Source organism: Excalfactoria chinensis, chromosome 1, assembly GCF_039878825.1.
Source record: "Excalfactoria chinensis isolate bCotChi1 chromosome 1, bCotChi1.hap2, whole genome shotgun sequence".
Classification (NCBI taxonomy): domain Eukaryota; kingdom Metazoa; phylum Chordata; class Aves; order Galliformes; family Phasianidae; genus Excalfactoria; species Excalfactoria chinensis.
In genome coordinates this window covers 59,968,560-59,995,682 of record NC_092825.1, presented here as the reverse complement: position 1 = coordinate 59,995,682, position 27,123 = coordinate 59,968,560, and the positions used below count along the sequence as shown (strand labels likewise).

The 27,123-nt window shown below is 38.9% G+C and overlaps 1 protein-coding gene across 1 annotated transcript in view; it reads right to left on the bottom strand.

The window, feature by feature from the left end:
* Positions 1-348: 348 nt before the first annotated feature.
* The window catches only part of DERA (deoxyribose-phosphate aldolase), a 52,207-nt gene continuing 25,432 nt past the window's right edge, over positions 349-27,123 (bottom strand). Inside the window, exons 7-9 of the mRNA XM_072348260.1 lie at positions 7,085-7,197; positions 2,658-2,807; positions 349-948 (exon numbers count right to left, since the gene is read on the bottom strand). Coding sequence (XP_072204361.1) covers positions 892-948; positions 2,658-2,807; positions 7,085-7,197 — 320 coding nt within the window. The 3' untranslated portion in view covers positions 349-891. The remainder of the gene's footprint in view (positions 949-2,657; positions 2,808-7,084; positions 7,198-27,123) is intronic.

Genomic DNA, 27,123 nt, shown 5'->3' with positions numbered 1-27,123 from the left:
CTGTAAACTGACAATCAACCCCCCCTACATTAAAATGCAAAGATTTGCATGAATGTGTTTAAAAATGACAGGAGACAGGAATGGGAGCTTCTAAGCAAGACAGACTAAAATTTTTAAGAGTGAAATGCCTGCAAATAGCCTCCTGAATGCATAGTTAGGCACCTATATAGAAGCTGCTTGATTTTCAGTTGTTCTGATCACCCAGAGCTCCCATTAGCTTCAGGAGCAACTGTGGATACTCAGCTGCTCTAGAAATCAAGCCAGCTTTATTCAGAGGGTCTAAATATGGATGTCTCTGCCCAAGTTTGGCAGAAAAAATAAAAAATAAAATAAAAAGAAAGGTTTTTTGATACCAAGATTTTATAAAAGAAAGAAATAACCAAGTTTCATTTCCTCAGGTTACAATGCTTGAAACCAAATCAGCATAACAATTAACAGTGCAATGTACCCCTACCAAAGATCTAGTCAGAGGTGAATGGAAAGCTGTTCCAAGATCTGTAGCTCTTAATTAGCAATATGAAACATTCTTTAGATACTTCATTTCTCAGACTGAAAAGTGTTACCAGAACACCCAAATCTTTTTCATAGTATTTCAGTGTTGCCATTAATAAACTTTTCAGGCTGGGCTGAGGACGACTTTGCAAGATTAACTTTGCAAATCTCTAAGTATTAACTATTTAACTGTTCCAGAATTACCTTTTTTTTTTTTTTTCCCACTTTTTGATCAAGTACAACCAGCAGACTTGAGCATATTTTTAAATGCTGTAGTATACGAAAAAGAGATCATCACGCCTTTAATTCTATCAAACGCACTCAGTTGTCAGAAGACTTCTGAATGCTGTTTTTTTTAAAGGCTTCTTTTATAAAAATAATCCTGAGTTGATTTTGTGTTTAAGCCATTGCCAGGTCGTGTTGAAGTGCATAAGAGCCAGTCACGTGGTGGAAAATCTGCAAGAAAAAAAGGACATTCATGATGGACTTATATATATGACTATAAATTTCGAAGTATCGTTAAAGTCACAAATTAAAGGCATGTCAGAAGAAAATGATGGATACTTATTTGTGTATGTGTGTGTTCATAAAATATGATGCAGTATGCCTTCATATACTTGCTTATATGATTTGAACTAAGAGCTCTTGCTGCCTTGCTTGGAAAGAAAAAAGGAAAAACTTCTGTTGCTTTCAAAAACAGACAAGTAGAAGACAATGATTTATTCCCATTGTAATCTTGGTTTGATGATTTCAGCATTATTTCCTAATATTCAAGGCATTCAAAACTGCTTATGCTTTTATATGTCTCATTTCAAACTCTTCACTGTCTCAGGGCTGGGTGTTTCCCTGTTTTCTGTGCTTTGCTTTTATACATATCTGTTTTTGTGAATATAATGGCTGTTACATTTTATCTCATGTGGTGTTAGATGACACAGCATCACAGAGCTTTGGTCATGACTGCAGTCTTTGTACAATTCCTGGCAGATAAGAAGGTGCCACTGTTAAGAAACCAGAACAAACTACCACATACTCTAGCTGTCATGTAAGACCCAGCAGTGATAGCAGTGGCAAAAAAACCAACCAAACAAACACTAAAAAAAGCTCACCATGCTTTGTCGTAACAACAGACATGATTTTAGGTCAAGTGAGAGGCAGAAACAGTCTGGCAGTGAAGCAAAACAGTATTATTCTCACTGCAAGAGGGAACCGGGGGTTTTCAAATGTCATCAGTATTCACCTGATATCTTTAAGCTGTTAAGACTTTTCTTATAACACGTTAGTACCTCAGTTGCTAGGAAAGATGGGCAAGGGAACAGTTTCGTGTTTTTCTCACCTTCAGTCCCCCTACACAGCAGATATTCTCTCATAGCACAAGAACTATGAAACTGGGTTTTTTTGGTTAGAGCTAATATCACCACATCTCTTGGGCTTAAAGAGAATGGGAGTAAAGCTGAGCGGCCCTACAGGTTTAGTCCTTCCTATGATACTACATCACTTCAACTATGCCGTGTACTTTGAATTAGATCCCCCACTCAAGTGAGGCAGATCACAGGCAGATGGCTCTTCCTACTGTAAACTACACATTGCCACTGTATCTCATACCCTGTTTGTCTGCCAGGAAACACAGTGACCTGCCTGCACAAAAATAAAATCAATTAGAAAAAGTGAGCCTTTGTAATAAGCAATTGCCTTTTCTTCTCCAGGAAATGATCAATACGTAAGAATTTCTCTATCAGCAATACCATTTGTAGAATGAGAGGACTTTTTCCACGATATGGATACACATTGTAAGCAGTTGACACAAAGGGTCTGTAATGTTTCCTGTTGGCCATCTGAACTGGCAACATGTAGAAGTGCAGAGGAATTCACTGCCGTGCATTAGCAAAAGGCTACATGTGTACAAATGGAGCTCCTTTGCTTACTGCACTGTGAGCCTGGCCCAGGCAATCGTCAGATGCTTGGAATACCAGAGTCCCAGAGGTCTGTAATGACAGGCCAAATTTAAGCTAATGCTGTGCTGGAAGCGAACTTGTTAACAATGCATTAATTGCATGTTCTGTTATCTTTTAAGCAACACCAAAAAGCATCTTCTGCAAAAACAGTGAGCCAGCACATTTAGAAAGATAATTGTTTCTCTAAAAACCTGAATACTAACAGCAACTAACCTGTTTCTCAATGTCTTCCAACAAACTGCTAGCACCAAGGCGAAAGAGCTCTGGTTTCAGCCATTCCACTCCCAGTTCCTCTTTCACCAGCATAAGCCAAGTAATAGCTTCTTTTGCTGTCCGAATACCACCAGCAGGCTTAAATCCAACCTATATATATTAAAAAAAAAAGGCAATACTTCATTATGGCCCCAGTAGAACAATCAGCATTTGTAGACCTGTCATCTAAATCTGTCTGTGGTGTATATAAAAAACTCTGTTCTGGTAAATATCTGACTGTAAGCAGTGTTTGGTCTGGACTATTGCGTCAAGTCATCCATCAGGCCTCAGTCCTCACACTGAAAGACAAATTTTTTGTCGTGAGTGAAAGCAAGTGAGGGAGCAATACTTTTTCCCCCTGTGTACTTTCTCAGGAGCTGGGTTTGAGAGAAATTTGCCCATAACATGTTAGGTCAAGGGATTTAGGCAGGACCAAGGCTATCTGTGTATCAGAGAATCATAGAATGGCTTAGGTTGTTGGAAGGGACCTTAAAGCTCATTCAGTTCAACACCCCCGCCATGGGCATGGTTTCACCCAGTAGCTCAGGATGCCCAGGGCCCTATCTAACCTGACCTTGAACACTTCCAGGGATGGGGCACACATAGCTTCTCTGGGCATCATTTACCAGTCCCTCACCACAATTTCAGTGAAAAATTTCCCTCTGGCATCTAATCTAAACCTCCCATCTTAGTTTAAAATCACTCCCCCTTGAGCTATCACTATCTACCTCTGTGAAAAGTTGATTTTCTTCCTTCCTTATGAGCTCCCTTTAAGTATTGGAAAGTTGCAGCAAGGTCTCCCTAGAGTGTTCTCTTCTCCAGGATGAACAAGCCCAGCTCTTTGTAGGAGAGCTGTCTTTATAGGAGAGGTGCTCCAACCCTCTGACCATTTAGTGGCCCTCCTCTGGATCTGCTCCTAAAATCCTACTTCTTTCTTGAGCTGGGAGCCCCATACAAGGACACAGTCCTTCCAATGTGGCTTCTCAAGGGCAGAATAGAGGGTGACAATCACCTTCCTTGTCCTGCACAGCACCTCTCTTTTGACACAGCTCAGGATACTGTTAGCCTTCTGGGCTGAAAAAGCATACTGCCAGCTCAATATCACTTACTGCTCATGTTGCAGTAAGTATAAATGCAATTATGTAAAGTCAAAGATGCCAAACTAACGCATGCAGTGAAGCTGACTTGTGTGAAGAGCAGTAAAAGGCAGTTGTATTTTATAAAAAACCTGAGAGTCAGAATAATACATAATTGGGCTGTAAATTCAAACTTACTTTGAACTTTTTCACTAAAATTTACTAAGTGGAGATTAATGTAGGTCTCTTTACAAGAAACATATTTTTTTTCTGTTCTACAAGAACTGTAAAACTTCCACCAAATACTGGACATGCTTTCAGACATTTGATGAGAGATGTGTCATAGCTGGTTAGGTGTACTGCCATGTGTATTAGGACACAGACACACGACAGGAAAAACCTATCTTTAAGTCATGCCCTGAACCTCATGATCTCATGAACCAGCACAGAGGTGACCTGCTGTGCACCCTTCTGGTTATGTGCCATTTACACTCATTCTAAAACAGCATTTGTAAAGCACAGCTATCAAAATCCCGGTCAGAAAGTTTGTTGCTTTCATTACCTCAGTAAGCCAGGAGCACATTTTTTTTTTAAATTCCAGAAAAACAAGTAAAATTAAGAAAAAGTGTATCTGCATGAAATAAGAAAATCTGAACAAACATGCACAGCAGCACATAGTGATGTTTTCTGCATTTCCTTCTGCCATACATCTTTGTCTTGGTTAGTTCTTCTCTTTGGCCTCCTTGTGAAAGAATTACCATTCTGATTCCTGTATATACTTCCCTGAAAGCTCACTGCATTGATTGTATTTTGTGGTGGTTTTTGGTTTTTTTTTTTGTTTGTTTTTGTTTTTTGTAACTTATGAATGCGACAGTAGAATCTAAAATTATCTGTCATCTTAAATAAGTTTGTTTTTTTTAATAGTGACTTCAGGACAAACAAACAGAAGAATAAATCCTTCTTTAACACTCAAATATTGTGATAGCAGCATATTTCCAATAAGATTATAAAGAACAATAACAGGAAAAGCTTGATAAACCCAAACACAGAGACTATATTTTTGTGGATGGATGCCTAAGTGTATGCATACATCTGTTAACATTAGATTTCCAAAAGGAATTTGAAGCACATCAACTGGAAAAGCATCCTCTAGACAATAAATTAAAATACTGGGACTGTGTTTTCCCTAAGGAAGAGAAATCCTAATCAAATTCAAATTTAGATTTCTTCCTAGAAATACTGCAGCTCTTTAAGATAAGCTGTGGCAAAACAAACAAGCAAACAAACAAACAAAAAAACCTCAAGTAAAATATAGTACATAAATAACTAAAAACGCTATGCAAAAATCCTTTCCCTTTTAGCAAATTCTGAAAACTCTTTGCAAAAAAACAAAGACAACAACAGCAACAACAACAACAACAACAAACAAAAAAAAAAACTGACAAAGGAAAGTCTGTTCTCTCCTGCATTTACTGCACATCTGACTGCCATAAAAACACGAAAAGGAAAGGCGGGGGCATTTAATTCGAGAGCGGTATAAAGTCCAGCTACCACTTCCCTGCTGTTTCACAGCATTTCATTATTTTGCTTAATAAGTTCATCTCCTCAAGAATTTTCTCCTCACCTTATATTATTAAAAGTAATAAGTTTTTCTGGATTGGGGGTTTTCCCAACAGAAAAACCAATTTATGTATGTCCTTCAATAATGACAGGAAAAGATTATTTCCCATTATATTGCACACTTTTCATATCACCACCACAGCTTATCATTCAATAAATGTTACTCTGCAACTTGTTCCTATCCTCGAAGAAGTTTAATTTCTATATTAACCTGTTTTTCCCAGCCAACGCCTTGCTAGAAAGGATCCCTACAGCAGCAAAATTAGTTTGTTAAAGAAACCATTTAGAAATCTCTTGTCGCTGATAATATTGTCTTCAGTTAATAAAAGCACACAAAGTCAGTTTACATCTAATTCTCTGACATACACAGACATAAGCACTCGTTCTGAATAACACATTTTATACCATGAATAAATTCTTTTAAAGCAAAAGGTGAATTCAACATTTGTATCCAATTATATGTACAAAGCTGTGCTGACGCCTAGCCTTTAGCACATGGCTTCTGCAAGCAGCACCTGTGTGGAGGCGAGTCACTTGGCCCAAGGGATCTGCCTCCTTTTGGCAGCAATGATGCTTCTGCAGAAGCAAGACTGTGAGAGAGGCTAGAGTTGTTGTACGGCAAGCAGAGATACAAACTGGGGAAGAGAGGAGCAAAAGAAGCCCAGGGATCCATGCCAGCCTCATCCAGACAACTACAGAGAGCAGAAGGATACGTGTAACCTGTTGTGATGTGCTCCTCAAGCTCCAACAGCCCCTGAAGCTATCTCAGCCTCTGTCCCACTGATCATCCCAACACATCATCTGCTGATAGGAGGCATTCAAGGCCAGGCTGGATGTGGGTCTTCACAGCCTGGTCCAGTTGTTGGCGACCCTGCCCACAGAATGGGGGTTAAAACTAGATGATCTTTGAGGTCCAGATCTACCCTGAACTAAGAAGGAGCTCTGCTTGTCTGTAGATATAGGAAATGGAAGGTGGCATAAGCCTCTCTGGATAACATCCTCCTTTCTCTACTCTAGAAGCAGGACAGATGCACAGCCAGTTCATAGAGTCCTCTCTGCTCCTCACCTCCTAACCTTCCTTGATAGTCAGATAATGGGTGCAATGCTCTCCCAGCCTCTCTTGCTCCCCCTCCATCTCAAACAATAGGATCCAATTGGATCTGCTTTCTTGCTGCCTTTGAAGGTTTTCCAGCAAGTGAGAAATGAGTAGAATTTACTCATTGGATATCCAGAAGTCAGAAAATAGAGTCATGTACTCTAGATGAACTCTTGGTGGCTATACGTCTGTACAGCAAAGGAAGCTTATGGGAGTATGCCAATCACTGTCAGCTGGAGATTCACCCTGTCATTGAGATGACTATTTAAATATCTTACATGGTGAAACAAAACTCAAAAGCAAACACATCATGTGATGTACCAAAATTGCACACGGTTTTAGGGAATTAACTGACAGTTACTCAGGAGAGGAAAGGCAGAAGTGTGTTTTGGTTTTGGATTTTTTCTTTGTTTAAATTACTAGTAAACAGAAAGAGGAATACAACAGAGAAACCCCATTGCCCACTACGTATTGCCCTATAATCATGGAAGCTAATGTATGCAGATTTATATAAGCTGTATTTTGAAAACTTTACAGTCCTACAATCTTCTGAGTAACCCTGTTAGGTTCATTTTCAGAAGGGTCACGAGAATTACCTTAAAGCCAGTTTGCCAGTAGAATTCTTTAATGGCTCGCATCATGACTGCTCCAACTGGAAGGGTCGCATTTTCCACTTCCTTTCCTGTAGATGTCTTTATAAAATCAGAACCTTAAAGGAAGTAAAAATCTTTATGGTAGTTTTAGAATGAGAATCACTGTGCACATGTGTAATTCACACCTTCCAAGGACGTCCTCATACTTCACAGCAATTACAAAGCATCCCTTTTATTATCCCCATTGATGTTAACTTTGCAACTGCAAGAACTAGAGCAGGAAGGTAATACCCACTTGGTTTCAGAACAACCTAGGTATGCCATAGGCTAAATGAACACCTCAGCTCTCACTTCTCTGCTCTAGAAATCACATCAACTATCCTTTCAATAAACTCCAATATATTACAAGGGCTGCTCCAAAACTAAAGCTTCCTATTTTACTACATTGACTCTCAACATCAGAGACAGATGTTGGTGGTATGGCAGAAGAGGTTGAACCTTACCACCAATATTCTATTACATTTTGTTTCCATGTGATGGCAGCAAAGGGGCAGTCTAACAGAATGACATCTGATAAGAAAGTGCATATGAAGCAAAGGTGCGTCATTGAATTCTTCCATGTGGAAAAAATGCCACCCACTGACACTCATCAACACTTGCTGAAATTTTATGGAAACCAAACAACAGGTGTGAGCACAATGAGGTGGTGGGAGATGCCAAGTTCTGGACAGCCATGCTCAGCTGTCACACCACAAAATAAAGAACAAACCTGATCAGCTCATCTACATATGTGAATCTGTAGGTTACAACTGCAGACTATGTTATTTATGTGTACGTATCAGCTTCAATGCATTGGAAACAGTGGTGGCAATGTTGAAATATGGCAAAGTTTGCACCAGGTGGGTCTCATGAATGATCAGAAAGGAAGAGAAAGATCACCATATGCAAGCCTGTCAAGACCTACTGAACCAATACAAGGCTGAAGGTAACAGTATCCTGGATCACATCATTACTGGTGACAAGAAGTGCTGTCATTACTATGAGCCAGTGTCAAACTGTCAGTCCATGGAGTAGCCATGCTGAACTCCTGATTGAAGAAAAAATTCAAGATGCAGCCTTCAGCATATACAGTGATGTGCACCATCTTTTGGGACAGAAAAGGGGCAATCTTTCTGGATTTCTTGGAACTCAAGACAGATCATCAACTCTGAGCACTACACTGTGATGCTGACTAAGGTGAAGGCTCAAAACTTCCAGAGTCAAGCCAGAGAAGAACATGACTTTTCTCCTGCAACATGATAACACCAGGCCCAGTACCAGTTTGAAGATTGTGGAGTACATTGCCAATCTTGCTTGCAAGATTGCTGCACTATCCTACCACACCCACTGTACAGTCCAGATTGGCGCCCTGTGACTTTCATCTTCTCAGGTTGATGATAAAGATAGACGGCATGGGCAACATCTTCCTAGTAATGACATCATCATAGAGGCTGTGAAACAGTGGGTCACCTCTGCTGGTGCAAATTTTTATGAGCACAGCATACAGGCTCTTGTTAATTGGTGGCAAAAATGCATAGCTAACGGTGGTGACTATGTTGAAAGAGTGCTTAGCAGCTGAGAATTTGCTCGAATAGTGCAAATATATATCGAATAGTATTATTTTCTCTTTGTATCTGTTGTAGCTCCCATGGAAATAAACAGGAGGCATTATTTTTGGACAAATTTATGTATATGTTTCTGTATATAAGCTATATATGTGTGCTACATGTGTTACATGTATGTAAAAGGAAGATAGCAGATTAACAACAAAAAAAAGCCAAGGATATTCTCTGAACAAATTTTGCATATAAATCAATATTTTAATATTTCCACAAGGATCATTCTCAATAGAAACAATTTTCATCAGGTTTTTAATTCAACTGCACACCAATTTAGTCTTCTATTTGACAGACTAGTGCATCTTATCTCAACTAAAAGCTGTTCAAAGTGAAAACAAAAAAATCCCATGTGTGTTTAATGAAACCAGCTGTATAACACTGTAAATAGGGGAACAACTCCTTTCTTATGCATTTTGTAATTGTAACACTGCAAATTACTATACTTAAAGCCATGGTCTCACATAATGCAGTAACAATGTTAAAAAAAATAAAATCTGTGTTTTTCAGTGTCTGATCCTTCACTGACACAATACAGTGACAAAAGTTCTTTAATTGCAGTAGAGCACACTTCACCCCTGGGAACCTACTTCTTCTTAGAAAAGGTGTACTGTGGGATCATTAATTATCAAAAGTAATCGTGAGGAGAAGAGGGGTAATTCAAACATAGCATAGTAGTGCATCATCCACTCAAGTCAATTGGAACTGCATCTGCTTCCACTTCAGATTTGGCTTAAGGTCCATTTTGTCTCTTATTTGAATGATGAAGCCTCTATGACATCCCCTAGAGAAAGAAAGGGAACTTTCACTGCTGTCTCAAAGTAAGGAGATGCCTTGACTACATTCTGACAGTGTGCTGCTATATGCTCTAGAGACCCGTCTTTCTGACGCAGGTTGGCACGCAGCTATGTTTCAACCTGTTGGGAAGTTGAGACAAAACCAGGCATGTTTCAGTGTCCTCTAATTTAAACATAATCAAACTTCATCACTGACACTGCCTCCTTTAAATCTGTGTTTGTTTGTTTTTCTGCACCATGCTACATTCCCCATTCAAAACTGAAATGACTACTCAAGAAACAAGTTCTAAGTGCAAAGAAGTTGCAATATGAAAAAGAGGCAATTAAAAGTTGATTGAGCCTTGCAGGGAACTGGGAACGTATGAGAGATAGTTGAGTTATACATTTCAGAGCTATCCTCTGTCAGAGAGACAGTACGGACATCTGATAGTCACATTAAAACAAATAGTGGAAGTGAAACTTTAACAGTGCCAAATTATACTTTTAATTTCCCTTTTGAAATGCAGCACTTAAAGTCCTTCATTGCAACACTTTTCATTTTTACTAGTATAAGGTAAGTCAAAGCTTTTATAAGTCTTATAATTACAAGTCTCTATGGTACAGTTTCATTAAAAACTTTCATTAAACAACAGCTGCCCTTGTATATGGTCTTCTAATCAATTTGGTCAAACAGAATGACTTCTAATCAGCTGTTGATAAAAATAGAAGATGAAATTTTAATTCTAATAGATTAACCACAAACTCAAGATAGTCTTCAAAATCCATCTAGCTCTATTCTCCAGTGGATTTAACGACTATTCAGCAACTCATTACTAAATAGAACAAGATGAACATTTTCCAGTTCATTAAAGAAATGTACTATGTATTTTTGCATTGTCCTCATGATTCGTTACAGGGAGTCTTAATTACAAGATAATGGATAATGGTTATTAAATGCAGACTCCAGTAATGAAGCTCTATTCATTTGCGAGCCTCAGAGACTGCGAAGAGGGGAAAATAAAATTACTAGCTTCAAAAGATTAACGGATCAAATTATTATTCAATTTTGAAAATCTCATTCAGACTTCACAGAAACAAGAAGAGATTAAAAACTAGTATTAGTACAAAAGTAGTGCATTTATATATTTATTTTTAAATAATATCTTAAGGCTATTACCAGAATAATCAGCTTTAGATGTGATTATTAGACAAACATACAGCCAATTTAGTAGCATCCTCTACCAAAGAAAACAATATATTTTTATTTCCTGAACAAATTCTATTCATGACACAAGAGCTTCCATGCAGGATTCCAGGCAGCCTCTCAGAATTCGGAAGATGCATGCTACCAAAGTGCTCTGCAACGTAATGTGTTATTAAAGTGGAGATTTCAGTAATGAAAAGGGGGATTTAAAAATCAGCCACCGACATAAAAAGCAACTCATTAAGTAGAATTTATGCCAACCTTGTAATAACAAAAGTGTTTCATCAATTCTATTTCTTATTCATGTTTTCAAAAACAAGTCTAAGGATTGAAGTTCAGTAGGAGGTTCATCTGGAAACTAAGGTGATGATTTAGAACCCCAAATTTATCACCCATCTTCCCATCTTCCTATGAATATATTCATGCAAATATCAAGGCCGATGCTAAATTACCCCCTGGGTTGCTTGTTGCTTTCTCCTTCGTTTGGGTAGGTTACACGAAAGACTTACAAAATGAATTTGTCAAGGTAGACTTGTAGGCCTAGTGAGCCTGGAAAAGGACACATTTTCTCTCTTTTTCACAGTGCAACTGAGAAAGTACATTTGCCTTTCAGCAAGTCAGGCACAACTTGTTGAATCAGTGAAGAGTGCGGACATCAAATCCCCTGTGCAACAAAGCAGAATCAGATGCCTGTTTCAGCTGGCTTGCTGTAAACCCAGTAACAGCACTGAGGCCAAAAAAGCAAAAAATACATTGTCTCAATCTAAATGGAGACAGAAATTTGTATAAACCACAAGAAATGTGACCAGTGCAGTCTGTACGAAGAAACTGAGTTCTCTACTCATTTGAGCGCCAGGCCATTTGAGCTGTGATCACTGTGCCCTGTGACACTAGCTAGAATATTTCCAGATATTAAAACTCTGTTCCTCTGCTCTCTCACCCTACGCACACTGTAGCCACTCTAGTTCACTGAAGATCATTTAAACCAAGCCAGCTGGATTTGCACATGCTGAAAGTAGTGAATTAAGCAGCTTGAACCCACACCTAGAGGTTAAGATGAGGCCCACTATTTATCCCACATACTCATTAAGCTTTAAGCACCCAAATGCAGGGAAAGACTTGCCAATGGCAAAAAATTGGCAGGGGAAAAACTCAGTGTCCTGTTTTCCTGAAGGCCAGAATTGAGCTGGCCATCCTACTGCTATCCCCTCCATCTTATCAAAACATCACAAAACTTCCCTGTCCCATGCAAAAATGAAGCAGAGCGTGAGAACCAAATAATGCTACTTAGCTGACAGCATCCAGGAAGCATATCACGGTTCCATAATTAAGCAATAATAAGCAGTACAGCAATTGAGGAGCAATCACAACCTTTTGGTTGCAAAGTGCTTCAAATGCCCTTGGGGAACAATTATAACTACAGAGTCTGAGTTGTTGCCTTACTCTTAAAAAAAGCACAAAGATGCATCTGGCAGTTTTAAACAGTAGTTCAGAGACATATGCTTTCAGAGGGTCAATTATGCCATGTTACCTAGTATGTCCTAGTGAGTAGAAACGTATCTGGTTGCTGCAGCTTGGCTATAACAAAGTGTGGCAGCATGGGGTAGATGCGGTCCTGTAAGGTCTGTTGTCACAGAGTCATGCTGTTGAGGAGACCGGTGTAATCCCCTGCTTTTTATGCTGACAAGGCAGCAGTAATAATATCACTACCAAAGATGTGTAGAGTTCCATGTACAAGACTTTTTTTTTTTTTTTAATTTTACGGGTACCTAAAAATAAGGATCTTAAAATCAAACCTCTGAAAATGAGTGGCCAGGCTAACAAAAGAGGCTAATTCTTATTAGCTGAGACATCATGTTAGTCCACTTAACACACCCTTACTCTATCCCAGTTACAAGATAAAATATATTTCCTGACAGCTCAATTTTGCCATTTAAGGGAAGAGAATACACATTTGTGACAACACGCTTCAGCAGTAGCTCACTGAGCTGCTTCAGCTCCATCACACACAGTTACTGTATCAGACCACTTGCTCAGGTGCCTAATCATTTTTTGAAATTGCCGGCTTATAATTTGGTATTTTGTGAACTTAATTTTGCAGTTCTTTTCTGAAAAGTGCCCGCATGGAGCAAAAAATGAATCAGAACGTAAGACTCCATGTTTAATGTCTATTTACAAATAAGACAACCTTTCTAATGACCTACCCTACCATCTCAGTTGGTTTTCAAGACTAGAAATGGATGCCTCCTTTCCTGTACACCATCTCTGGTAACGGGCAATCTGCAGGCCGAATAGTGCCCTTAGGAACAATTACGCACACACATGAAGGGACAAATTATTAAGTCATACTTATGCAAAATTCCCTGTAGGTGATCTCTAAAGGAATTCAGCATTGCTGAATTATGTATGGCTTGCTAATGCACTATTATAGTATCTACCACAGGTCTCCATAGGATACTATTACTTAATTAGTATTAGATTCTTGTGTGTTCATTTAAAATGTGTTTAGAAGGTTCAAAAGAACAATCCCTACCACTTTCTTTCATTCTGCTACAAGGCACCGGCTTTTGTTATTTTTAGAGCATTTCTTTCAATCCAAACCCTACTGTGAATGGTAAAAGAGAAATGAAATAATGGACATGCTTCCAATCTCAGTGTCCACAGCTGGGATCCCCATCAATGGTGGTTCTCAGTTTTAGGCTTCAAACCATACTAAAGCACAGGAAAAAAAAAAAACATGTTCCCAGTCCCCTCCCATAGTACCAAATAGGAGCAGTGTTAGGATGTGCATGAGTGCAGGAGCAGTACAGGCAGTTATGTGTCTCTGCAGTAGTCCTTCCTTGTCCTCTTCAACGAAAAACAGCAGCATATACTCCCAAGAGCAATGAGTGGGATCACAAAGAAGATTAAGGAATCCCTGATTGTTAAACATTGCACTACTTCCCCGAGATTTTTTACGTTATTTACTAAAAAATGTGTACTATGCATTACACGCAAGGATTTTACATTATTCAACCCATATTAACCTTATTTCTTTTTGCAGATGGCAATACTAAAACTGGGTAAGGAGTTTGCCTAATGACATGTGACAAGACAAAGTTAGAATGAATAAATAAACCAATGCATTCCAATGGCACATGATAACCGTACAATAATTACCAAGAAAAAATGTATCCTTCCTCTCAGCTTATCTAGTCTGAGTGCTGTTTATTTCAGAGAGTTAACAGCACGGAGAAAGGTGGGCCCATGTCAACCTCATGAAGTTCAACAAGGCCAAATGCAAGGTCCTGTATCTGGATCAGAGCAACCTCAAGCACAGATACAGGTTGAGTGGAAAATGGCTAGAGAATAGTGGTGAGAAGATTTTGGGGGTGTCAGTTGATGAGAGATTCAACATGAGCCAGCAGTGTGTGCTTGCAGCCCAGAATGCCAACTGTATCCTGGGTTGCATCAAGAGAAGTTTGACCAGCAGGTCAAGGGAGGGGATTCTGCCCCTCTACTCTGCTATCATAAGACCCCACCTGAAGTAACTACATCCAGTTCTGGAGCCTTCAACACAAGGACATGGAGCTGTTGGAGTGGGTCCAGAGGGGGCCACAAAGATATCTGAGGGCTGGAGCACCTCCCCTATGGGGACAGGTTGGGGACAGCTCTTCAGCCAGAAGAGAATGCTCTGAGGAGACCTTAGAGCAGCCTTCCAGTACCTGAAAGGGGTCTACAAGAAAGCTAGCTTTTTATAAGTGACAGGAAGAGAGGATGAGGAAATGGTTTTAAAATGGAAGAGGGTAGATTCAGACTAGATATTCAGAAGAAATTTTTTACTGTAAAGGTGGTGATACATAAGAACAGGTTGCCCAGCCAGGCTGAGAATGCCCCCTTCCCTGGAGGCATTCAAGGTCAGCCTGGATGAGGCTTGGAGCAACCTGGTCTAAAAGGAGATCTCCCTGCCTATATCAGGGAGGTTGGGACTCGATTATCTTAACGATCTCTTCCAACCCAAGCCATCTTCCACAGACTAATGTGTAGAACATGAGTTGCCTCCAGTTTTGAGCAAGACACAAAACACAGGAGACATCAGTGCAAATCTCTTCTCTGCTCCACCATGAGAACATCGGTTCTGCTTGGGAGCATGCCCCTGTGCACCCAGGCAGAAGGTGAGACCGATGGCATAGCAGTGGCCCAACTAACTGGACCCACGGCATCTCCACAGCACACCTGTGACAAAACAAGGGGCAGGCAACCATGGCACTTTTATGCAGTGGAGAAAAGATGGGACTGGGTCAAAAGAGTATTTTTAGGAGGGGGATGTTCCATCAGCTACCAAAGTGCTTGAAGAGTAGAAGAACCACAAACAACCCAAAATAATTCCAGAATAAAATAGTTCAGAAGCTGCAGTGTAGAGCTGGCACAGCACAGTGTTACTTTATGCTGTAGCACTGCATAAAATCTAGAGGCAATGCTCTGCAGCACGCTTGAAGGACAGCCTACAGCAGCAGAGCTGCTCCCACTCATTGCCACTGCTGTCTTCACTGTTACACAGAGGCTACCCTCAAAAAGGCAGTCACACCTTCAGTACCCCATTCCCACTCTTTGCTGCAAAGACAGCAAAGGTTGAATTCTGCATAAAAGAACTAAAGGTTATAACAACACATAGTCTCTGCACAGGAATGTGGATATGGCCATGGACTAAGAGAAGAAAGTGACCTTTCCCTGCTTTGGCAGTGTTACTATCACATATACGGCATCTACAAGTATGCTAGGTTTTTGAGAAGGAACCACTGCACACCTTCTCATCACTTTACAAGCTGTTTCAAAATGAAGTTGCTGCTTTATCAAACAATATAAAGGCTGGTTTCTCCTTTCAGATTAGGGGCAGGCATTCAGGTTCTCAACACTGAGCCACGTTCAGGTTCTCTCACTGAGCTGAGTGAGGAAAGAAATTATTGTGGAAGAACCTAGATGTTCCTTCAAAATTACCTCCATCAAACTAACTTAAAGACATTGAATTGCATTGCATCATTTATTTGTTCATACTTCAAATAATCTAAGCAATGATAAACCATCCTAAGCTGTGATATAATTAAACCAGCAATGTTCTAAGCAGCTATTGGCATTCCTGGCTTTGGATCAATACATCTTAGTCTCTCAAAATGTTGTCTAGTACATGACATTTTACAAACTGTGGCTAAAGCCCTGATATATCTACCACTAATAGCGCTAGCACTTGGAAGGAAATAATAAATATCCATGACTGCTTGGAATCACAGAACTATAAGGCATTCCACATACCATACTGTAGCAACCAGATTTAGCTTTGTACTGTTTAACGTTGATAGCAACTCAGAAATAAATATGTTAACATTAAAACTCAGGTATGCTTACATACTATTTATTAGCTTGTAACAAAATTATCCACATTGAAAGAGCAACTTAAAATCCATTTGGAGATACTCTGTACTGAACAATGCAACTAGAAAATTAGTCTGCTTCATCAAGATTAGAAGGTGCTATGAATTTTAAAGATTAAATGAAACAACAACAACAAAATCACATAATAGAGCCAAAATCATGACACTTCAATGTCACTTTGAGTGTTTTTCAACACTTTGTAACAAAAGCAGTTTAAGATTCTGTTCTGACTCTAACCCAGAGGAAGGAGTGATTGATTTTTGAGATTTAAAAGTCATGTCTTAATGCCACAGTCAGAATCTGCTCAGCATCCATCCTCTTTGTAATGCAAAAGACAAATATCCAGCATCAGCTGCTCAGCCATTTTGTCCCTACACAGAAGAAGGCAGCTGATACAGGCAGAGGCTTCTACAGCACTTCTGTGATGGGGAGATTTTCAGTGTCAAAGAAATTTCCCAAGAGCCAATGTCCTACCTTTGCCTGAAAAATATTAAGTGACAGATATCACCAGACCCCAGTCTATAATGTCTTTGTTTCTTCCTGTCTTGAAGAAGTGAGATGATAGATACAGGCTTGCATAGCACATTCAACCACCTCCCTCCAGTAATCATGTGATTATGTGGAAAATGTTAAAGCTCTTGGTTTAATTTTTATGACAATTGAAAATCTTCAATACAATCAACTTATGAACACATAGACTCTGCCATGGGCGCAGGTGCTGTATACTCTCCTCCTGATGCAACAAGTATCATAAGAGAAAAACCCTGAAAAGACTCAGTTATAAATAAGGTAGTGTATTTCAAGGCAGAATTATCAAAATGGCAAAAACCATCAGTTGTTTTTTTCTTTTACATACAATAATTTAATAATATATACATTTAATTATAAGAAACTCACTCACAGCTCATCCTTTCCAGCAAGTCTGCCTCTCAGAGATCTTCCTCTTTTCCCACCTTGATAACTTGATAGCTGGCAAAGCTGCAAAAAACCCACAAGTGTGCGCTGTGGGGTGGAGTGTCTACTACTGTCAGGAGGGTTATTTCAGAAGGTTTCTAGCTCTTCAGGAGGCCTGAATACCAAAAAACTTGCTGCCCAAACAACAAAAAACCCAACCAAAAACTCTGACTGTGCAGCCACACTCTGAGCAGGAAGCACCTCTCAGCTGGGGGTCAGAGAAAGACATATTTCTGTTCTTTTTTGTTAAGAAATCTTTTTTTTTTTTTTTTTTTTTTCCCTCAGCTGTATTATTAATGATGCTTACATGGCAAAACTAACAATTTTATTTCAAAGGGATGCTTTATGAAGGCATGTTGCTGATTTTTCTGGCATAACAATCTATAAAGAATTAGTTAAAAAGGGAAGGAAATCAGAAGAACTCTTAAGCACCATCAGCAACTCATAAGAAGGTACTTAACATGCTGGGACGTTGTTTCTTCCCCTCCACATGTCAGAAGTCTGCATCCTAATCTGGTCAGAGACTACAAATATGGTAAGCACTGCGAACCAAAAGAACCAAAAGTTGATCAAACAACTGCCTGGCTTTTTGTTAAATGTAACTGATGCGGAAATACACATTTGGTCAACACACTGGCAAAATGAAGATGATATTTTAATCTTGAAATCTAGATGCTATCTATAGGTCTTACTTTTTTCTAAACCAACACTAAAAATATGTCATTTTGCATACCGGCATTTCATTCTTTTTATTGAAATACTGGGAATGAAAGAAATTGCGTATCAGATTCTCTTTGTGCTAGATATATGTATCCTCACTGGTATTAGTGGAGAGTTATTAAATGTCACTATTCATTGAGACAGCACATTTAATGTCTTTCTTACAGAAAAAAAATATCTATCTATCTATCTATCTATCTATCTATCTATCTATCTATCTATCTAAAGTTCATATCTTTGCATGGAAAAATACTTTAGAGACTTACTTTGATATCAATGGCTTCTTTAACCAAACTTACACATTCTATAACAGAAGAGGTTAAGCAGAACATTATCCCAGGCTTGACACTTCGCAAAATGCAGCACTGGTGACACTATTAAAGTCACACTGGGAAGCACAACCACCTCATTATGCCTTTCCTTCTGAAATATTAAGCTCTTGGCACAACAGACAAAGCTGTCCATACTGTCTCCCAACTCGAGTTTGGTCCTAAACATGCAAAGTTTAGATCACGCAAAACACAGCAGTGAACAAAGCTACCCAAGGCTGCACCCTAAAGGAACAGATATAATTATGTGACAGATCCTAATACACTAAACTCAAAGCCCTGCAGGATCAACACTTTCAGCAATGACTTCTAACAGAGCCTAAATTGGTATCTATAATTTCTGTAGTGACTCATGATTACTCTGTCAAAAGTAGGACTGTGATGCATACTTTGTTTCCATACTCAATCTAAAAGAAAACTTATATCCTCTGTGCCTTTCATTATTATTAGCAGGCAGTTCTAACTGAGTAAAAGTTGACCGTGCCACGAGACTTAAGAAGTTTATGAAACCTATCTTTTCTCCTTGCCATCTCAATAAAGATGTACACACTTCCATAAAGCTGCCATTTTTCCAAGTCACTGAATCACAATTGAAGTCACAAGGAATTGTGTGCTTAGCATTTCTCTACAACAGAGCACACTCATACATATCTGTAAGTATTCACACTGAAAAACACTGGTCTGAAGTAGTGAAGTAGTACAGTAGTGTTGCACGTGCCTTCTATAACAACTAAACAAAATATCCACTTTGATAGCCATTCTCTGCAGAGTGCTTTAAAGCTCCCAAACGTTATCTGAAAGTAAAAATCAATTGTCTCCATCTAATTAGCTATCTCTTCAAACTTTCTCTGATCAAAATGATGGAGTTAAACAAAATGGTTACTAGTAACAGGAGGCTGCTGTTAACTGGAAAGCTAAGATGGGTGTGTACATGGGGAGATCAGAAGAAAAGGATGCTGCTGCATGCTGTTTGCTTCTTCAGTGCGAATTTATAAAGGGGAGAAAAAAGTGTAAGATGAAGAGAACTAGCAAGAATTTTGTAAGGATTAAATTCTCAGGAACCAACTATGCCAAAGAAAAATGGAACATGGATTCAGCCCTAAAAAGATCAAATTATTCAGCTATTTATTAAAATAGTTCATCATCGTAATTAAAATCCAAGTGCCTACAAAAAAAATAATTTATGAGGAGACTTTTAAAAGCCATTTGTTGTGAATTTAGGAAAGAATCAGTCTAGAAGAGCTTGTAATAAAAAGAAGTTATTTGTTTATTCATAAAACTTATTTTGGTCTAGCGTACCACTAAGAAACCCTAACATCTGCTCAATGGCAGCTGTAAGTAACATTAGAAACACTCAGTCAGTTTATATGTTTCTTTTTTATTAAAAAATAAACAGGTCTTTTTAAATTATTCACTAGTATATTTAGATAAAACTCTGTGCTGTAGCAATGCACATTTTGTGGAAAGGCATCTGCAAGCTTTGTATGATCATGATGATCTAAACCTTTCTACGTTTCAACTGACTACTTTAGTCTTTATGTGATGTCCCACCTAATTTAGCAAATGAAAATGTAGAAAACCTACAAGTTGAATCAGAATCACAGCTATGAATAATACAGACTGCATCACTGATGCCTCAAATGCCCTACCTCCTTCCAACTTGCATGCATTCTAGTCTTATCTTCCCTTTGCTTTTCACCATTTAAAACTTCCTCTCAGACAGTCTTTCTTCTGTCTTTCATAAAACAGACCTCAGACAAAAACCTCATCTGGCAGAACTGTTTGCTGAACTACTGCCAAGTAAGGAATTGCAGCAGTGTTAGTAATTAATAACTCTTTGTTCTAATTCATAGTATTTTCATTCTCAGATTGCAAAGTGCTTTGCATATTCCTGCGTTTCACTGCAGAAACAGAGCACAAAAGGCAAAGGAACCCCTTAAAATCTCAAGACTCTTTTCTCTTCATCCATCGCCCTATCACACACTCATATAATTCTTTAACTCTCTTGCTTGAACACTTGAACAGAAGAACACATTTCTGTCTTCCTAGGTTTCTCTTGTGTATTCATTTCTTACTTCATAATAAGAGCAAGTCTCTGCTAATGAACTCACAAGGTAGATCAAAAGCATGGAGTAGCTCTGTTTATTTTACTAGGATTGTTTGCTTTTACTTTTAAGCAGTAAGCCAGCACTTCCATAGTGCGCTCTGGAAGGAGTTAGTTAGAAACTAAGCAAGCTGTAATTCTAATCCAGGTGCTGGAAATGGCTGAAAATGGCACGGCTACCTTAGCACAGCACCCATCCAGCTGAAGGTCCCAGAGGGGCCTGCTCAAAGCTGCATCTGCACTGCGATCATAACCAAGGAAACTGCTCATAAGCTAAATCTGGTTACATCCAGAGAGGCCACAAACTGTTCCCCATTACAACAATATAAGCAGTTAGCTATCAAGAGCACATAGGGTCTTGTTACCAAAGTAGCACATACTAATGCTACCTTTCCTCATGCTGACATCTGGAGGCCTGGAGAAACGTAGCACTTTTTCCATCATACCCTACCAAGATGCTTTCTCATCTTGAGGTTTGGGCTCCTGTCAAAGCTCCATTTATGTGTAAGGCTTTGCATTTCCCTTGAGCTCCCTGCATGTCCATTTTCCAGGACCAGTGGGAAGGATGCTTCTGAAGATACATGATTCATAATTTCCTTTTGCATAATTTAAGTTTAATGTGCTGCATGGAATATGGAACATCTCCATTTGTTTCCTTTTCAGTTCTTTAGAGATGAATTAACAAATCTTCCTGATAAACTGCAAAACTTTGCTGCTACAGTGTTTGAGACAGGCTTATCAGCTGGACATTGCATTGGCAGTGTAGTGCCAAAGTTTGTAGAAGGAAGAGTTTTTGCTTGCAAAGTTCTGACATCAACAAGGAGGAAGCTTTTCTACACCTTAGATTTACTGAGAACTCAGGAAATCAGCTTGAGAAATCAGTACACTGCAGGGAAAGTCACTCTATACCAGAAGTGCTAGAGGGAGAGAGACATCAAAGCAGCAAAAGGCAATCAGATGTCAGATGCCTGTTGACTTGTCCTGGACCATGGACTTTGCTGTCATCCTTGTCCTTGAAAATTCCACTCAAAAGCAGGACTATTAATGGAAGCTCTGAAAAAGCAAATGCAGTAGGGTAACAATAAAGTACACATAGTCAGAAACTAGATATTGCCTTATCTGAGAGATGTTAACATTAAAAATTATTTATCTATCAGTCTCTGATTTGACAAAACTAATTTTAAAAGATATAAACCAGAAGCATTTCCCACAGGTTGAAATTCCAAAGTACTGTATCAAAGACAGAAGTATCTTCCATTCCTTCCAACATCTTCCCAGCAAGGGTTATCCTTTGGTGCTATGAATCAAGGAGCAGAGAAAGTCTGCAAGACAGATGAAGCCATCAAAGTACTTACCAACAAAGTTCTGTCCCCTTCACAGCTCACCAAAAATGGAGCAAGTTGGGAAAAGCTGTGGTGAAGATATGGTGAAAAATACTATACTGTACTGTCATATTCTGATAGAAATATTTTCCTTTGAGAGAAGACTGACAAACTCTATGAAGATGACCTTTTAAATTCCAGTTAAAAACATATGGAAGCTGTTAAATGCAAGCTTAAATGCTTGCAATCAAATAATCAGTCCTATTTAGCTCAGCAAGGAATTTGTTTGTAGTAACATGCAACCCAGCAGTAAGCTTGCATATTCAGCCTGCTTCCCTGCACTTAATGAAGTAGTGCCTGGAAATACTGTGTCAGCACTATTAGGTACTGATCTGTTAAAATTTAGTGGGTGCCTTTATATTGATCTCAGTATGTTTTAAGATCCATCTTACTGGTAAGAACACAATCCACAATCTTCCAAAGACAAAATTGTTTCATACAACTGATTTTTGACCCACTTTAATGTCTCAGTACGGAATTTGCTTATATGTGTCTAACTTTTGGTACGCTTCTTTGTTTTTCACAGCATTCCTGTTCCCGATGGGTAAATGGGTTTGTCTGAATGAGTGTCTAAGAGTGTTTCAAAATGGCCTATTCACATTTAAGATCATGCATTTCCAGTGTATTTTTCCATTCAATACCTTTCTGCTTAGAAAACTAATTTCACATTCTACTATTGTGAATGTATTCTTCAAAATAATTTTATAGAATCATAGAATGGCTTGGGTTGGAAAGGACCTCAAGGATCACCAAGCTACAGCCCCACTGCTGCAGGCAGGTCTGCTAACCTCCACATTTAATACTAGACCAGGCTGCCCTGCACCCCATCCAACCTGGCCTTGAATACCTCCAGGGATGAGGCATCCACAGCCTCTCTGGGCAGCCTATTCCAGCACCTCACCATTCTTTCTGTGAAGAACTCATCAGGCCCTGCCACTTTAAAATCAATGGAAAAAAAATTCCAGGACCTACAACCCTAAAATCATGCTTAGTTTATTTCCACATCTATATTAAGTTGCTGTTAAGGGACTGTGTTTTCAAAGTGGTGTTCTACTTGCAATCTCTTAAAAGATACTTTAATATTTCATAAGCCAATTTTGTATAATTGATAGATATGGTAAATTAAATATTTATTTCTATTTTTCACTTGTTTAGTGGAATTTAGCACCTGCTGCTAACACAATAAAAGAAAACAACCTGAAATATCAGAGAAATAAATAGTACCCTGTGCATCTATTGATTTTACATAATATTTCCATGTTTTAAAATTGCATTCTCTCAAACCATTACCTTCAGTATCAGAGCTTCACAGACGCAAAGGTTTTTGCTATGAAGCCGTGTTATTTTGATGGTATGTTTGACTAGAACTATTCACTGTGCAACGATTTCTGAGTCTGAGGCGATACGAAAGTTCAAAAGTTTTAATTCAAATTCTAACAAATTATTTAACATAGAAACAAGGTTTCATTCATGGGGAAAATTAACGCAACAGGGGTGCCTTCTTACCTCTCTGCATCAGTTGTTGTAAATTGAAAGTATACCATTTAGATATTCCTTAATTAACATGCTTTGCGAAGATCTTGACTATCAGCAAAAGAAAAACACTACCCAGGCATTTAGGATAATTCGTTAATAGAAGGCTGACCCCTCCCAGCAGTATGCCACACTGTCAGTACCTGCCTGCTCACTGTAATCTATTTCACACTAGTTTCAGAGGCTGAAGTGTAAATGGTTACCTTCTCATAGGTCAAGTTGCTGAAATCTGCAGATGGGGATTCAAACTCTTCTGATATGCCAGAACAGTAAAGCACAGCAAAAGAGACATAGAGGAGACATGGAAAATCTCTCCTACCTTGTGTAGAGTGCTATTAAAATGGTGGAAGGGGGGTGACCTCTGCAGCTATGGACAGTACCAGTCAATTTTGCAGTACACAATGCCATCACCCTCGAGTACTGACGCAAGCTGTGCCAGTTCCCATCTACAATGTCATTGCCAGGATTGGCTGTGCAGGGAAATCACAGTCATAAGCTCCCACCAGAACATTCCTAGAATTTCTCTTGCTCAACTTCCTAATTTCAACTGTCAGCAAGGGTATTCCATTTTCATGTGCAGACAGGGAAAATTTACTCCTTCTAATGACAGCAGTATCTAATGATGCTTCTGCTTGTATCTTAATTTACTAGACCTCACTAAAGCCCTATGTGCAATGTCAGTTTTATGCATGGAAAAACAGAGAAGTTAACTGAGTTGTCAAAGGTGAAAGCAAGCCAGGATCCATTCTGCTTTCTCAAGCAATTCTACCCATCTTCTGGTTTCCTGACTTAGCTAGAAATACTACAGTCTCTATTTGTAAATGGTGGAGGGAAAGTCAAGTAGTGTTACGGACGATGAAAATCAAATAAACAGGTAATGAGCTCATGAACGTCATCTGTTTTTGCACTGGCATTTCTTCTCTGACCTGAGTAGAGGCTTATATTCCTATTTCTGATTACAGAAAAACACCATTAATAGAATAGACATTTCACAAAATTAGAAATCTGAGTCACCAGGCATCCTGGTACAGCAAATATGAACAACCTCAGATAACTATCTCCCCCCATCTATGGCTGCAAACACATTCAGGCTTCTACACTAAAACTGCTGTCCTCTCAAAGCTTCTATGTATTTTCTTCAACATTTTTGTTTCTCTTGCATATTACACATACAGGGTTCTGCTGCTCTTTAGACTTTACAAGTAAGACTTTTCATTAGAGCCTACACCAGTGTTTCTTAATGATTCCTTTACTTCTGATTCCCTATACATACATAATTGAGTTCCAAGTTGATTTTTAAGTCTCATTTTGCATTCTTTCCAGGTCTGCTTTATTCAAGCCCAACTCTGGACTTGTGTTACTACTCTTTGCTTGGACCCTCATCAGCAATCCAAACCTGAGGGTATTGTGATTGCACTGTTATAACTTTCCAACTCCAAGCTTATCTATTGCACCTACATTATGTCTAGTGATTAGCTGCAATATCACTGCTAAGCTTGTAGGCAATTACATCATTTAAGGGAGCATCCTTGTACTGTCTTACTAAACATGCAGTTATCTGCATTTTTATACTACTGCGCTTTTTCTTTTCCTTTTTCTTTTTCCTCTTCTTTTTCTTTCTCTCTTTTTCTCTTGCTCTTTCTTCTTTTTCTTTCCCCACTCAAGACTTTCCGTGTTGCCAAGAACACGTGTTGATCTAACTCCTAATCCTAAACCTTTTTTATTTCATAATATCATTCAAACTTCTGAATGACACTTGCTTCATCACCTGCTCTCGATCTTGTTTTTCATAGCATGTTTTATATTCATTCCTTCCAGTGAACTTTCAGCAATGTTAACCAGAGCTGTGAAAATGCAGACTATGTAGAATGCAAGACATGCACTGCAGCAAACACAGTGAAGTTATCAACAACTAATGATTCAATACTGTTAAATACTGTCCTGATGAACATCTTACAGTGGCCACACTGCAACCACTTCTACGTTGCGAGACACTACCCAAGGTGATGATCCTAAACATATGTGTAACACTGCATTCTTACAGTGCAAAGAGCTGAAGTAGCTCCAACTCTAAAAGTTCAAATGTATCTAAAAAATCTGAAGGAACGGGCAGATCTTTGTACAAATGAGGTATTTTCTGCTAATATCCAGATAGAAGAGGGCCGACAAAAACATCATATAATGCACTCTTGCTAAACTAAAGGAATTCAGAAATTTAGCCCATAATAAATCTAATCTGTACTGCCAGAAGATCACAGTCAAAGAAAATTGGGATTTTTCTCTACCATTTGGTAATACAAGTAGAACTCTCTCTGCACTGTGCTTTGTTCACTGAAGAAAGCAGGCAGTGCAAGAACACAATGCATTTCAACATCCTTGCAGTGAACGCAGCTCAGTCAAGACAGCACAACAAGTAATCGATGCTGCAGCTTGGATGCCCTTGGTCCTGCTTCACTGGGGAGAGAGAGAGCAAACCATGACCAGATTGTGACTGAGACAGATAGACCTACTCACCAGTCTGAGAGTAAGTCCTCTAACCATACATTCAGAGACTGAGGACTGACTAGTTTGCCTCCAGGCTTATACTCTAAGCCAGAGCTTAGCATCATCAGTCACCTTGGAAAGCACTCAAAGATTATTCACTGCTGTAGAAAGGAACTGACAGTTTTGATCTGGTCTGCTTTAGAAACATGACAGACACACGTGACTGCTAATTTCTGACTGTCTCTTTACAAAGCAAAGTGAACCTTTTACATATACACAGTAAACTCAATATAGTTGGTTGTGTTTGAGATCTGTAAAAAGAGACAAACTGAAATCATTTTTCATTTCTACTACCAAGCCTCCACCCAATTCACCTTTCATTTGCTTTGGGCTCTAATACCTGTCTTACTGGTATCAAGTTACAGCTGAATGCTGACATAATTAAATTATATTTTTCTTTAAATGCAATACAGCTGAAATGCTACTGAATGGAATCTTCAACCTCTGGTGTAAAGACAGGATTTGAAGTTTTACAACTGACTTCAGGTTGACTTCAGTCTTGACCATTACAATCTTCGCCTCATACTTCACAGAGCTGTTGTGAGATTTATTCTGCTAATGTCTGCATGTACGTTGAAAATGTAAAGTGTTGCCTAAGTGCCAACCATTATTATTTATGCATCAGTCTTATTTCCTACATTAGTATTATCTGCACAAAGCATGTCTAGCTTCTCAATCAAATTTTGCTGGTTTAGTCTCTTCACTTCTTTACTTTACGCTAGACATTTGCTTGGCAGAACTTTTGCTTCAGCCTATGGCAGCCCACAGCCAATAGTATAAAATGTATCCCTAACACTCAAATGTTTAAAGCCACAACACCCATCCTGGCTCCAAACAAATCTTTATAAGACAGTGCTCAAAACAGCAACAGTTACTGGTACTTCAGAATTTGTGTTCCCATTACTCATGCTAAAATTGGATCCGCAACATTAATTACCATACAGAAATCTCATTTAGAGCTATGTAGCTAGGGGATGTTCCAAACCATATTTCTTGGACCCTCTTCATTTATTCACTAAACTTTTATATCTTTTCTTAACTCAGGACAAGCTTTTTGTGTGGTAGGATATTTTGATCTTCAGGACTTTTAAGGAAACCTTTTCAATCAGTACTTTTGTGTCATGAGTTTTCTTAGGGGAACTCTTGCGTCTCTGCATTCAGAAACAAAGACTGAATAGGACAGTTCTCAGCCAGTTTCTCCCTAGAGCTAAGACAAAGACGGCCTATTTGTTGCTTTAGGTTCTGCTGTGAAAATGATAGCTATATTATTTCCGCTCATTTTGGAATTAAAAGTATCAAAGCATCTCCAAATTTATGTCTGCAGATTCCACGTGGTCTAATCTTCTTCTTCTGGCCTGTTGGCATGAGAGATTTTATTGCCTCAGCCATCTTTTGATTATTTTTGCATGCTTCTTTATACTAGAAAGTCTAG